Raw genomic sequence first — 13700 nt, 5'->3', positions numbered from 1 at the left:
GTGACATCTCAACCTCTGAGAGGAGAGATGAGGCTCTCAACCCTCCTGGGGACCACAGGGAGGCGTGCAGACACCCGGCCTTCGGTGGACGCTGGAAGCCAAAACCCACTCAGTTGCTAACAGCATTGTGGTTCTTCCTCTACCTGGATCCTGGGGCAAGAAAACAGCATCTGAACAGCGACCGAAGGACACGTAGCTCTTGGCCCCGTCTATGAGTCCGTCATTGGAAGAGCGAAAGATAATATTGGTGAAGCCAGCCACACAAGCCCTGTGGGATGACAAGAGGGAAAGGAGGTGGCTGAGATGTGTCCAGTGCCCCGGCATGTGAAGCTTTGCATGCAGGAGGCTCAGCCTTGAAAGACCAAGAAGGAGGAGCCATTACCGATAGGAGCCCAGGGGTTCCAGCTTCCCGTTGTAATAGCCGTGCGTGGTTGACTCATTCCCAACATCAACTTCGTATTTCAAGACTTCAGACAAGCCCTGAGAGCGTCTCTTTCCTTCTGTTGTTATGAGGTATGTCACGTAAGCGTCTGAGTCCCCCTTTTTGAAATCTTCATACGTATATCTCAAAGCATCTGTAGACGGGTGAACAGCTAAGAAAGGACACACAGGAGGAAAAGTCATCAGAAAGTGATGGCAAAGACATAAGTCTCCGATTCACCTAACGAATGATGTTGACACTGGGTGACAATGATAGGTACACCTCTCAAGGATGCTTTCTATGCCAGGCTTTACTGATATTAAGTACTAAGTGCTTTACAGACATCAACTCATTTAATGTCCACAATAATCTCAACATGTAGGCTTACCATCCCCATTTTACAGATGGGAAAATGAAGGCACAGAAAGCTAAAAGGACTGAAGGCCACACTGCCTGTGTGGTCTAGTTGTATTTCTAACAGTGTAGCAGACCATCAGATTGGGAGCGTGTGGTCTCATCCACCACAGGCTGGTATCAGTCAGTCTGGTCACTAAGCAACGATGCCTCCCTCTTCAGCAAAGGTCTTAGCCTGGGGTTTGCTGAAAACCTTCACAGCAAAATGACTGGGTTTGAAACAGACCCCAAACAAAAAGACAGAGAGAGAGATCTAAACATCACTATGTGAATTTTGCCGCAGGTTTACAACACCAGCAAATTCCCTGTTTTCCAGGATCCCCACACTCCTGACAGTGGGCTTGAACTCTGCTGCCCTCGAGGAGATGAGGACAGTGTCACAGGCTGAGAGGCTGACGGGAGTGGCACTGCACTCCTGACATTCAGTTCAAAGAATCACCGAAAATGACAAAATTTGGCACTTTAAACCCAGGCCTTGTGTGAAGCACCCACATGCAGCTAACAAAGACGCCTGTGATTCAGCCCCTCCTTCCCACCCAAGCGCGTGAGGGAGCCCTTTAAGGAAAGGTGGCCTTTCCTCCACCCCTTCTCTCATCTGTGAGGATGCTCTTTGCAAGTTCTCACTGCAAATGCAAATCATTTTCTGTTTTCTTGCGAGAGAAAGTCACCCTATCAGGATGATTTGTGTGTGTGTGTGTGCGCGTGTGTGTGTATGCACGCACGTGTGTGTGTGACAAAGTTGTTTAAGGCTAATATTCTGCCACCTGAAAGACCTTGTGTTGTAAAAGAGATGAAAAACCTAAATCAGAGGTCAGCAAGTTAGGATCCAAGGGTGCAATCCAGCCACCCACCCATTTTAGTAAATAAGAGTCACACTCATTTTTATGTATCTTCTACAACTGCTTTCACACCACGATGGCAGAGCTGAATAGCTAGGACAGAGATTGCAGGGTCTGTAAAGCTTCAAATATTTGCTATCTGGCCCTTTACAGAAAGTTTGTCAACCTCTGACCTAGGTGATCAGGCAAATAGCTTACCCTCTCCCACTCCCATCTGAGTGTCAAAGCGTGGGCGACAGTGTAAAAACAGACACATATTTGTATCACTAATGTGCCTCAGTGGGCACGGAAATGGCGCCCAGTAAGGGTATCACTCACTGGCTGTTTGACCTTTGTCACTTGGCATAATGATCCCTCCTTACCTTCCCCAGTGGTGAGAACGAGAGCGTAGGCTTTGATGGGTCCATGGCTGGCTTCAAACCCACTGAACTTGACCTTGACTGAATTGTGACTGACAGATGTAATATTAGGGGATCCATCTGGAGAAGGGGGGTCTGAAACAGAACAAAACAAAACATGATCACCCAATATTTAAAACCAAAGAAGGAACAAAATTATGAAGGTGAGAATTTGCTGGAATGCCTCCCTCAAGATCTGCCCTTGATCAGAAAGCTGTGTGCTAGGCTCATGCAAAGTAAGTCCAGAAGCAAGGGGCAGGGAAGAGAACTGGTGGAGTTCAAAAAGGGTAGATCCCGGGCTGGCCCCGTGGCCGAGTGGTTAAGTTCGCGCGCTCCGCTGCAGGCGGCCCAGTGTTTCGTCGGTTCGAATCCTGGGTGCGGACATGGCACTGCTCATCAGACCACGCTGAGGCAGCGTCCCACATGCCACAACTAGAAGGACCCACAACGAAATATACAACTATGTACCGGGGGGCTTTGGGGAGAAAAAGGAGAAAATAAAATCTTTAAAAAAAATTAAAAAATAAAAAATAAAATAAAAAGGGTAGATCCCTGGGGAAGCCTGCCTAGCTCACCATGGCCCCTTCAGTGTGGCAGCCACATCCCTGAGGACAGGTTTGCAGCAACCTTATTGGTTGAGAATTACCTGGCTTTTCTATCTTCCCCTGACCCCCTCCCCCGACCCAGGTGAGACCCAGAGGGCCAGGTTCCTTACCCTGAGAACTGGAGAAAAAGGAAAGTGAGAGAGAGACTGTGTGGGTGCAACTCTAAAGTGGGGACATGGGAGCTGTACACAGACATCTTCCCACCACCCGACTTGGCCCCAGATGGGTTGGTCAGCTGAGAACAGTGATGGAGCAGAGACGACACAGACAGAACGCACTTCCTCCTGAGACCTGGCTGCATTCCTGCTCCACGTCCTTCACACCAAAGTCCTTACTTTTGCTGCAGTTGGTTTAAAACAGCACCTAGAGAAACCCAACCAACCCTCTTCCTAGACACCAGAAAAGCCCACACAGGAGTATTCCGTGGGTGACCTTCATGATGAGGTACCTCGCCTTTCCAAGCTAGGCTTGTGAATCCACTCTCTGAATTAACACAAAAGGAAGAAGACACTGAATTAAAGGTCATCTCTCTCCACACGCTCTCTCTCTACCTAAATTTGTCTCCCACATGCAGTTGGAGTGCTTTCTTATTATACTCAAGATTCAGGGAGACTGAGAAAACTGAACTCCAAAAGAACCACAGCACAATTCTCCAAACTTGCGCCGTCCAATACGGCAGCCACCAGCCGCACGCAGCTGTGGAGCGCTTGAAACGCAACTAGTCCAAATTCAGATGTGCTATACGTGTGAGACAGAGACTGGATGTCAAAGACAGTGTGAAAAAAGGATGCAAAATATCTCATTAATAACTTCCTTTATACAGATTACATGTTGAAATGATAACCTTTTTAACATACCGAGTTAAATAAAACGTGAATGAAACTAATTTCAGCTGTTCCTTTTTATATTTTCTTAATGTGGTTCCTAGAAAATTTTAAATTATACATGAGGCTCATATTATTTTCTATTGGAAGCAGAGATCTAAAAACCTGCTTCGGCAACCTCTCACGTAACTGACAGCAGTGGCCACTTGGAGGCGCTGTCCCCATGTCTGTCAATGGCCTCCCCAGAGACTTCCTAACACAGTTCCCAGCAGCCCCTATGCTCCAGGGGCCTCTCTGCCCAGTGCATGGTGTCCCTTATCACCGTCCCCCACCACCCAGCACACAGTAAGCAGCCAATGGATGTTGACTAAAAGACCATCATTCCAACTCTCTCAGATTGACCTACCCGCCAATGCTTCCTACCTCTCTCAGAGAAAATGCAGTTCTAGTTTTATGTTAAATTAAAAACGTATTAAATTTGTACATTAAACAAGCATGCTAAAATTGTACGTAAAAATCCACCTGAGAAAAAGCAGCTACAGATCACGGAGTGAGAGAATCACTGGACTAGATGAGAAGTGGGCATTATCCATCCCTCACACCCATGGTTCAGCCTCAGGAATGACGAATTCTGAGGAGCTGGTCCTCTTCACCAGGCCCTGTGCGCAGCCCTGAGACACCAAATCAGACACGGTTTCTGTTCCTCAGTGGCTTACACCCACTGAGGAGATGACAGCATGCAGCAGAGAACAACAAAAAAGTACCCACAAGGGTCACTGTCTCTATCATGTTGTAGAGTGCTGCAGAAACCAAAGGAGTGTGACTCAGGGCCATCCTGTACAACTGTGTCCTACACACTCCACGGAGCTTCAAACACATCGTAGTCCCTATGATGGTGTCGCCTGGAATTGTGAAGTGCATCACCTGAGCGGCCACATATGGCAGCTCTGCAGTGGCCTTCCACACACATTACCTCATCTAATGTTTACAACATTCCTAGAAGGGAGGTATTATTTCCTCTTTTGAAACTAAGGAAAACAAGGCCTAGAGAGATTGAGCAACTTTTCTGAGATCGCACAGATGGTAAAAGGCAGATCTTAGAATGAAACTCAGGTCAGCCTAAGTCTGAGGCTTTGTCCGCAGAACCCCTCCACCACTTTCCACGTCAGTGTCTCTGAAGTGAGAGGCCTTTTTTCTCACTATTACAACCACTAATTCTTTAGGAATTGTCTGGAAACATTCCTGTACTCCAAAGGAAACATACCTAGGAGTCAAAAAGCACAAAGCAAAACCAACTCAACCAGGTTGATCTAAGACATAACTTTGGCAGGACATGGGGAGCAAAAGACGGACAAACATGAAGCAAAGATGTAAGAAGCAAGATTTTCCAAAAAAAAAACAACCATATGTGCATGAAGATTAACTAGGGGGACCCCCGTGCAGGAAGTGATCCTGTTTCCCAAAACCACTGGGGCACTTGTGAATACAGATGCTGTCTTAAGGAACTGTAAGTAGGGAAATAGGAATCTTGACTGAATATTTGCTAATAGCGAAAAAAAAGATTAAGTTTTCAAGTGTTACGGTAATAATAATGGGGTTATGTCTGAAAGAAAGAGAAAAGAAGTCCCTATCTTGCAGCAATAAATACTGAAATATTGACACATAAAAATACAGAATGACTAGGACTGGCCTCAAAGCAATCAAGTAAGGGAGGAGGGGACATGAATGAAACAAAATTGGTCAAGTGCTGACAAATGTTCAAGTGGGTGGTGATGGGCATGTGGGTTTCTTTCTACTGTCCTCTACTTTTATGTATATTTGAATATTTCTATAAAATGCTTCTTTTTAATGCAGTAAGGGAACTCACTACTTAAAAGAAAATGTGGCAATGAATTATTCTGTTAAGAAAAGGAAAATTTGTAATGTAAAAATGATTCCCTCTTCTCTGCTTTTGTAGACTAGATTTCTATAGAATTGGGTTAACAGTCCATGCCAACAAAAACAAATATTTTAGCTGAAATTTAAAAAAAAAAAAAAAAGCAGATTTCTGGGCCACACTTGCAGACCCACTGGGTCAGCGTCTCCAGGGGTGACCACAATGCCGCTTGGCCACCCTGCTGTCACGAAGCCCACCTGTGATGCCAGTGAGGCACGTGCTTTGGGAGGGGGGTGCCGTCTTGTTACAGGACAAGGCAGTGATGCTGATGTTGTACGAGGTAGAAAAATTCAAATACGTGACTTCCGTCCTGTACTCGGTGTTGTTCTCCGAGGAGCAGCTCTTGCGGTATGTCAGATTTTGCCAGGCCTCACAGCTGATCTCCAGCCTGAAGCCTGCGTTAGTGCCGGGAGGGCAGGCCCACTTGAGAACCAAGGTCGGCTCTTTGGGGACGACCTCACAGTGGAAGGAGGCTACTGGTGCAGGATCTGCAAAGCAAGCACAGCACATTGTGAGACTCTGGGACATCTGCCTTTGCAAACACTGACACGTGCGGGGCAGTAGAATTCTGGCCCATTTGCAAGGAGGAGTCCTGGGGTATGGGAGAAGAGGCAGAGGCTGACCTTGAATCGGGTATTACTGAACTGGGTGACCTTGGGTCAGTCACCCAACTGCTCTGAGCCTCAGCTCAGGCCTGTTTGAGGATTAAATGAAACAGTGGTTGTCAGTCACTGAGCTGGAAGAGAACAGGGCTCCATGAGAGGTAGGTATATCATACCATGGGTGGAGCAGCTTTTTCACCTGTGTCATCTCATTTTGGGGCCCTCTCGACAATCCTTCTGGAACAGGTAGGGCTAGGACTGTCCCATTTTGCAGATGAATCAACTGAGGCCTAGAGAGGTGAAGTAATTTGCTGAAGAAGTGGCATGGCTGGTAAGTGGCAAAGCCAAAGCTGGATCCCAGGTTTTCTAAATCCCAGTCCAGGGCATTTTCTAAACACACAACATGCTCAATGATCAATGGTAAATGGCATGAGTTTCCTCATCTTTAAAATGGGGTGTTATTTGTTTCTACCTGAGGACCAATAGAGGTTTCTTGAGGGCCAACATGAAACTGATGTAAACGGAAAACTCTCTATTAATATCCTGGGGGAGAATATTATCATTACTTTAATGTTGCCGAATTTTAGAGCAGGAAAAGCACTAATAAGTCACGTAGTGCCTCTCCACACTCTCTGCCGGAGGCCTGGAAAGGTAGCCTCCCCAGTTCATACCTTCTCCCACAGCTGCTGTTCCCTCCACCCCCAGTCATAAATGCTCACATATGTTTTTCTCCTGCTACAGGCTGCCATGATTATGGCTAAGAAAAGTATCAGCAATGGAGGCCACCCAAATACCAAAGATCAGAGTCTAGACCAGGTGGCTGGAGCCTGAGGCAGCAGAGGTGACTCAAGGCTTCAGGGATTTCTTTAGCCACTCCACGTGAAAGGTCAGAGGGTCATCGAGGTTCCCACATGACCAGGGAGGCTGACCCAATGAGACCACACCCCCCTCCAAATCAGTCTGAACACACTCCACTAGCTTGGTCTAAGGAAGGGAAGATGTAGCTGCAAAGTAGGTGGAGAATAAGGTGGTACACGGGTGCCGCGGTGACAAAGGCGCCACAGTCAGAACTGCGAGCAGAAGTCCCCACAGCTCTGCAGAAATTCCCTGGGTTCCTCTCTGAAAGTCCTCAGTTAAACCCAGGGCTCTTCTCTTTATCGCACTTTTCGCATTGAGAAATAAGGATCAAGAAAGTAGAAAAGGCTGAGCATCCATTTTAACAATATCCTTTCCACCTTCTTCAGTGTAAAAGCCAAACTATGAACTACAAGCCTGGATGTCACCTATGCCCCAGGCCCTTACCTCTCAGGCCTCACCTCTTACCCCTCGTCCTCTTGCTCCCATGGATCCACTCCTGCCAGCCTGGCCTCCTGCTCTGCCTTCAACAGAGCAAGCACTCTCCAGCCTCAGGGCCTTTGCACTGGCTGCTCCTCTGCCTGTAATGCTCTACACCCTGATATCCAGATGGCTGGCTTTTTTACTTCCTTCAAATCTTTGCTCAAAAGTCACCTTTTCTTTGAGGCCCTCCATGGACAGCCTAGACCAACACTTCATTCCGCCTTCCTTGTTTTTTTCCCTCTCCCTAGCAGTAATCAACATCTGATAACTTATTCATCTTGTTAACTATGGCTTCCCCATCAGAATAAAAGTTCCAGGAAGGACTTTTCTGTGTCATTTAACAGTGCCTGGCATACAGTAAGCACTAAATAAATATTTGTTGAACGAATAAATGATGAGGGCAACGAGATAGCGCTACTAAGCTAACAGGAGGTCTCAGAGAGCTCCGTGTCCCTTCTTGCACACCACATGAAACCTGATAAACTGAGGACCGTGGAGGACCGACCTGCAAGGGCAGCACCACACAGGAAGGAGGCCAGAGGCACGCGGGGCCACTCACCTGTACAGAAGGACTGCGAGCCAGGTGCCAGTGACTCGGTGACATCCCCCACTTGTGTGAAGATCTCCACTGTGTACGATGAGCCAGGTATTAATCCGGTGACTGTAGCAGAGGTGACGCCAGTGACTGTGACTGCCGTGTGGCTGGAATTTCCATCTTTCCCAATAAGAAGGCGGTAGGTGTACCTGGGAGAGGCTTCGTCAGAGTTCTGCCACTTTAAGGTTGCTGCTGTGGTGTTGGTACTTATTTCAATGTCAGACACAGTGCTGGGCCCTTGATTTAAAATTAAAACAATAAAAACAGTATAGATAAGCTTGAGTTCCAGGACTACTTTATGTATTGCATCTAAAAAGAGACTGAGACTTTTTGGGGAAAGAATGAATAAAGCTACTATTTTCTGCCTCAAAAGATGGAAGGCTTCCCAAGGAGACATTCAGGAAATAATTATATAGGTTAAATCTCAAAAGAATTAAAGTTTTTCAGGCTTCTTTTCATACTTCAAGTTTACGTGAAATATATTTTCAAGATACAATTTCCTATGTTTTTGAAATCTGGTTAATGAAAGGGAAAAAATATACTAAAAAGATACTATAAACTACCATCCCTACCACATATTTAGATCACATATGAGCAAAATGCCCCCGCCCCTGTTGCATGCAGAGCTCTTTATTTGAGCAGTATCTTCCGACGCCAACATGACAAGGTGACCTCCTCTGGTCTAGATTCCCAAGGAACGATTGCAAGGTTAGGTTCTCCATGACTTACGAGATCACTTCCTGCTTCTCAAGACAATTCCAAGTTCACATGGGTCAGCACCAGTGCCCCATGAGAACAGCAGGACCTTTGCTGAGGCTGACGTTTTCAGCTTAAGCAGTTTCACATTCTACCTGGAGCCCAGAAACACCATGGGCGCTGACCGCGTCATCTAACCAACGCTTAGTTCTCACCCTCCCAAGTGAAAGACACTCGTGCCACTCCTTCGCTGGGCATCCTCTGACACTTACGTGTGTACTGTTCTGTGAAGCTGGAGATCCCACGAACATGGTTCACTTCTGGAGAGATCGTGATGTTATATAAGGTGCCCGGGATCAGGTCCCGGAGAGTGACTGCTCTGTAGGAACTGTTCCTCTCACAAGAGCCGTTCTCAGACTGTATGACTAGATGGTAGGTATACTCAGAAGCATTGTCCGTATTCCGCCACTCCAGCTGCATTTCCGTCGTGTTGACATGGATCACACGGATGTCAAACACTGCACCGGGGGCTGGTTGGAGGAAAGGAGGAAAAAAGGAAGTCTGTTCAGAACCAGTATAACATCCAGCTTTATTTCAATGTATCTGTCAAAAGAACTTGCTTTTTCACCATCAAACTCTCAGACGAGTTCACAAAGGGCAAACTCCAAGACCTACGTGAGAAAGACACACCTTCAGTTCTTTCAAGAATTTTGGCTCTTCTATAACACAGATGAACTTTGCAGTTCATTGTATCAGTTCTCTGGTCTTTTGCTTTTGTCACAAAAATGCCCCCTTTTGGGGTCTTCTGGACTGGAAATCATGTTCAGTTCTTGTTCTGAGTATTGGTGACCAGACAGGTTGAGTTTGTGGAAATTCATCAAACTATGCACTTAGGATGTGTGTGCTTTACAGTAAGTATATTATATCTCAACAAATTGTTTTTAATCAATGTTCTTTTCTCAAAAGAAAACATCTTCCTATAACACAGGCATGCTGAAGAGAAAAACTGAAAAGGGCAACTGAGGTGCGGTCACTGTAGAAAACAGTACGGAGAGTCCTCAGAAAATTAAGAATAGAACTACCATACGACCCAGCTATTCCACTGCTGGGTATTTATCCAAAGAACATGGAAACATGAATGCATAAAGATACATGCACCCCTATGTTCCCTGCAGCATTATTCACAATAGCCAAGACGAAGCAACCCAGGTGCCCATCAAGGGACGAATGGATAAAGAAGATGTGGTATGTATACACAATGGAATACTACTCAGCCATAAGAAATGATGAAATCCGGCCATTTGTGACAACATGGATGAACCTTGAGGGTATTATGCTCACTGAAATAAGTCAGAGGGAGAAAGTCAGATACCGTATGATCTCACTCATAAGTAGAAGATAAAAACAATGACAAACAAACACATAGCAGCAGAGATTGGATTGGTGGTTACCAGAGAGGAAGCGGGGAGGGAGGAGGGCAAAAAGGGTGATTAGACCCATGTGTGGTGATGCACTGTAATTAGTCTTTGGGTGGCGAACACGATGTAATCTAAACAGAAATCGAAATATGTAATGATGTACACCTGAAATTTATATAATGTTATAAACCAATGTTACCGCAATAAAAAAAAAATTAAGTAAGCAACCCGCAAAAAAGAAGTGAAAAAAGAGGAGTTGACATTTACTAAGTGGGAGCATTTGAGGCTGGAGGGAGGAAGGGAAAATAGGCACACACCCTCCACCTTCCCGAGGTGGAAGTCAGGAGAGAAATGACTCACATGAGTGCTCTGGGGACTGTCCTCTGATCATGTCACCCCAACACACTGAACCAGTTGCAATTCAAATGCATGATCCAGGCCCAGAAATAACTACATAAGCAGGGTCTCTCTTCCGCCCTTGCTTCCAAAGCTTTTCTCTCTTGACCTAGTAACCAAGGTCATCTCCAATGAGAGGAAGTGGGTGACCAGGGGACAAAAGAGGGGAACATTTGCACTGTAAAACCCTTTGTATTTGTTTTTAATTTTGTACACATGCATGTACTATCTACTCCAAAATCAAATTTTCTTTAAAGTGCGCTCTCCTTAAAGAGGGGAGAACTTTGAGAGTCTTCTTTCCCTTCCACTAGATTCCCAATGTCAAAGGGATTCCACAGACAAAAGCCCAGGAAAGGCAGCTATTTTCCATAAAAATAATTAAACTAGAAATAACCTAAATACTCCATAAAAAGCAAAGGGCTGTGTAAACTGTGATCTGGCTCCATGGTGAAATATTCCGCAGCCACTAAAAACAGGAAGACCATACTAACTAGGGGGGGAAGCTATAGTATACACTGAGAAAAAAGGTTCAAATACAAAATAAAATGATTTGCAGAATAATTACAGCGATGTAAACAAATTGTCTTACCTAATTTACAATACATCCAGACCAGCAGTTCTTAAACTTAAAGGGGTCTCAGGACCCCTTTACCTTCGTAAAAATTATTAAGGCTCTTATAGAATTTTTGGTTACGTAGGTTATATTTACCGTAATAGAAAAAAATGACGAAATTTTTAAAACATAAGAATACACCAGCAATACAGTGGAATACTACTCAGCCATAAAAAAGACAAAATCGTCCCATTTGCAACAATATGGATGGACCTTGAGGGTGTGATGTTAAGCAAAATATGCCAGACAGAGAAGGACAAATACTGCATGATTTCACTCATACATGGAAGATAAATTAACACATAGACAAAGAGAACAGAGTAGTGGTTACCAGAGGGAAAGGGGTTGGGGGTGGGCATAAGAGGTAAAGGGGCACATATCTATGGTGACTGACAAATGATACCGTACAACTGAAATTTCACAGTTATAAACTATTACGACCTCAAAAAAATAAAAAATAAGAAATAAAATAGTAAAAAGCATTAGCAAACGTTTGAACCTGAAAAACAAAAAAGAATATAATTCACAAGCATATATGCCATTAGCCATGAGAGTGATGATATCATCCCCTGTTCTATAGCATCTGGAAAACTCTACTGTACACCCATCATGAGAGAAGGAGAATGAAAAAGCTACATAACACTTTAGTAGTATTATGATAATAACACCTCACAGACTCCTTGAAAGAATCTCAGGGACTGACAGAGCTCCCTGGACCACACTTTGAAACCACTGATCTAGCTCTGGGGTCAGCAAACTTTTTCTAAAGGGTCACATAGTAAATATTTTATGCTGTGTAGGCCATATGGTCTCTGTTGCAACTACTCATTTCTAGCACCAAAGAAGCCATAGACAGTATGTAAACAAGTAAACATGCTTGTGTTCCAAAAACACTCTATTTACAAAAATAGGAAGTGAGTGCTGGTGGGAATGCAAACTGGTGCAGCCACTATGGGAAACAGGATGGAGATTTCCCAAAAAATTAAAAATAGGGCCGACCCCGTGGCATAGTGGTTAAGTCTGGTGTGCTCAGCTTTGACAGCCTGGGTTAGCAGGTTCGGATCCCAGGCACAGACCTACACCACTCATCAAGCCATGCTGTGGCAGTAACCCACACATAAAGTGGAGGGAGACTGGCACAGATGTTAGCTCAGGCCTAAGCTTCCCCAAGCAAAAAAAAAAAGAAAGAAAGAAAGAAAGGAGGGAGATTGGCAACAGATACTAGCTCAGAGCAAGTCTTCCTCACCAAAAAAAAAATTAAAAAGAGAAATATCATACAATCCAGCTATCCCACTACCAGGTATTTATCCAAAGAACTTGAAATGAACAATTCAAATAGATTTATGCACCCCTATGTTCACTGCAGTATTATTCACAATAGTCAAGACATGGAAGCAACCCAAGTGCCCATCAACTGATGAATGAGTAAAGAAGACATGGTATACACACACACACACACACACACACACACACAATAGAATACTACTCAGCCATTAAAAAGACAAAACCATCCCATTTGCAAAAACAAGGATGGTCCTTGAGGGTATGATGTTAAGTGAAATAAGCCAGACAGAGAAAGACAAACACTGCATGATTTCACTCGTTTGTGGAATATAAACTAACACATGGACAAAGAGAACAGACGAGTGGTTACCAGAGGGGAAGGGTGGGCAAAAAAAACAGACAAAAATTAGACTACTGGTGATGAGCACAATGCAGTTTATACAGAAACTGATAATATTGTACACCTGAAATTACACAATGTTATAAACCATTATGACCTCAATAAAATAATTGTTAAAAAACAAGCAGTGGGTCAGATTTGGCCCAGGGGTCATTATTATCTGTTGACTCCCAATTTAGACAATGGAATGTCAGGCAGGTATTAAAATTATCCTGTAGAAATATTTATATTGACAGGGAAGAATATTCATAATAAACTGGTAAGTGGAAAATAGCAGGTTATAAAACCACACGCATAGGATGACTTCAATGTTTGTAAAAGAAAAAAATATATATACATATATATATACACGTGTATATATCTTAAAATTGCACAACATGAGACACCAAAAGTTATCAGTGATTATCTCTGGTTGACAGTTGACATGTGATACTATTTCTTTTTGCTTGTCTTTTATATAATAAATATGCAGTACTGTCATAATTCTTTTAAAGATTTCTCTCAGACAATTTTTTTTAAAAAGAAATATTTGGAAAACCTGACATTTATAAATTACACTATTTCCTTTACGAAAAATCCTACTTGCTTACCAGTTCTACTGCAAATTATCTGGGAATCCCCTTTCGTCCCATTTGGTCCTTGTGGAAATATTTCAAAGCAATACTCAGTTCCAGGGTATAAGCCACCAATGACAATACTCTGGTTGGTGGTGGTTTCTACCGAAAGTGTTCCAACTGGAACCCATATGGTATGTATCTCAAAGGAATCTGAGTCGTTGCTGCTCCAAGCTAAGCCAATCTCCCACATGCTGACGCTCGTCACTCGAAAGTCGGAAACTGGTCCAGGGGCTGAGGGAAGAAAGTAAACAACTGGATTAAGAATCCACTTTTCCAGAAGACAAAGGTGACTGAACCTCACAAA

At 44.2% G+C, this 13700-nt stretch overlaps 1 protein-coding gene across 1 annotated transcript in view; it reads right to left on the bottom strand.

Moving 5' to 3' along the window:
- PTPRJ (protein tyrosine phosphatase receptor type J) overlaps positions 1-13700 on the bottom strand; it is a 164073-nt gene that overhangs the window by 21525 nt on the left and 128848 nt on the right. The window contains exons 8-14 of the mRNA XM_070563877.1: positions 13370-13627; positions 8941-9198; positions 7937-8209; positions 5635-5925; positions 2037-2168; positions 383-593; positions 144-268 (exon numbers count right to left, since the gene is read on the bottom strand). Coding sequence (XP_070419978.1) covers positions 144-268; positions 383-593; positions 2037-2168; positions 5635-5925; positions 7937-8209; positions 8941-9198; positions 13370-13627 — 1548 coding nt within the window. The remainder of the gene's footprint in view (positions 1-143; positions 269-382; positions 594-2036; positions 2169-5634; positions 5926-7936; positions 8210-8940; positions 9199-13369; positions 13628-13700) is intronic.

Source organism: Equus przewalskii, chromosome 11, assembly GCF_037783145.1.
Source record: "Equus przewalskii isolate Varuska chromosome 11, EquPr2, whole genome shotgun sequence".
NCBI lineage: Eukaryota > Metazoa > Chordata > Mammalia > Perissodactyla > Equidae > Equus > Equus przewalskii.
The sequence above is the reverse complement of the archived record's forward strand: the minus strand, read 5'-3'. Positions and strand labels throughout refer to the sequence as shown.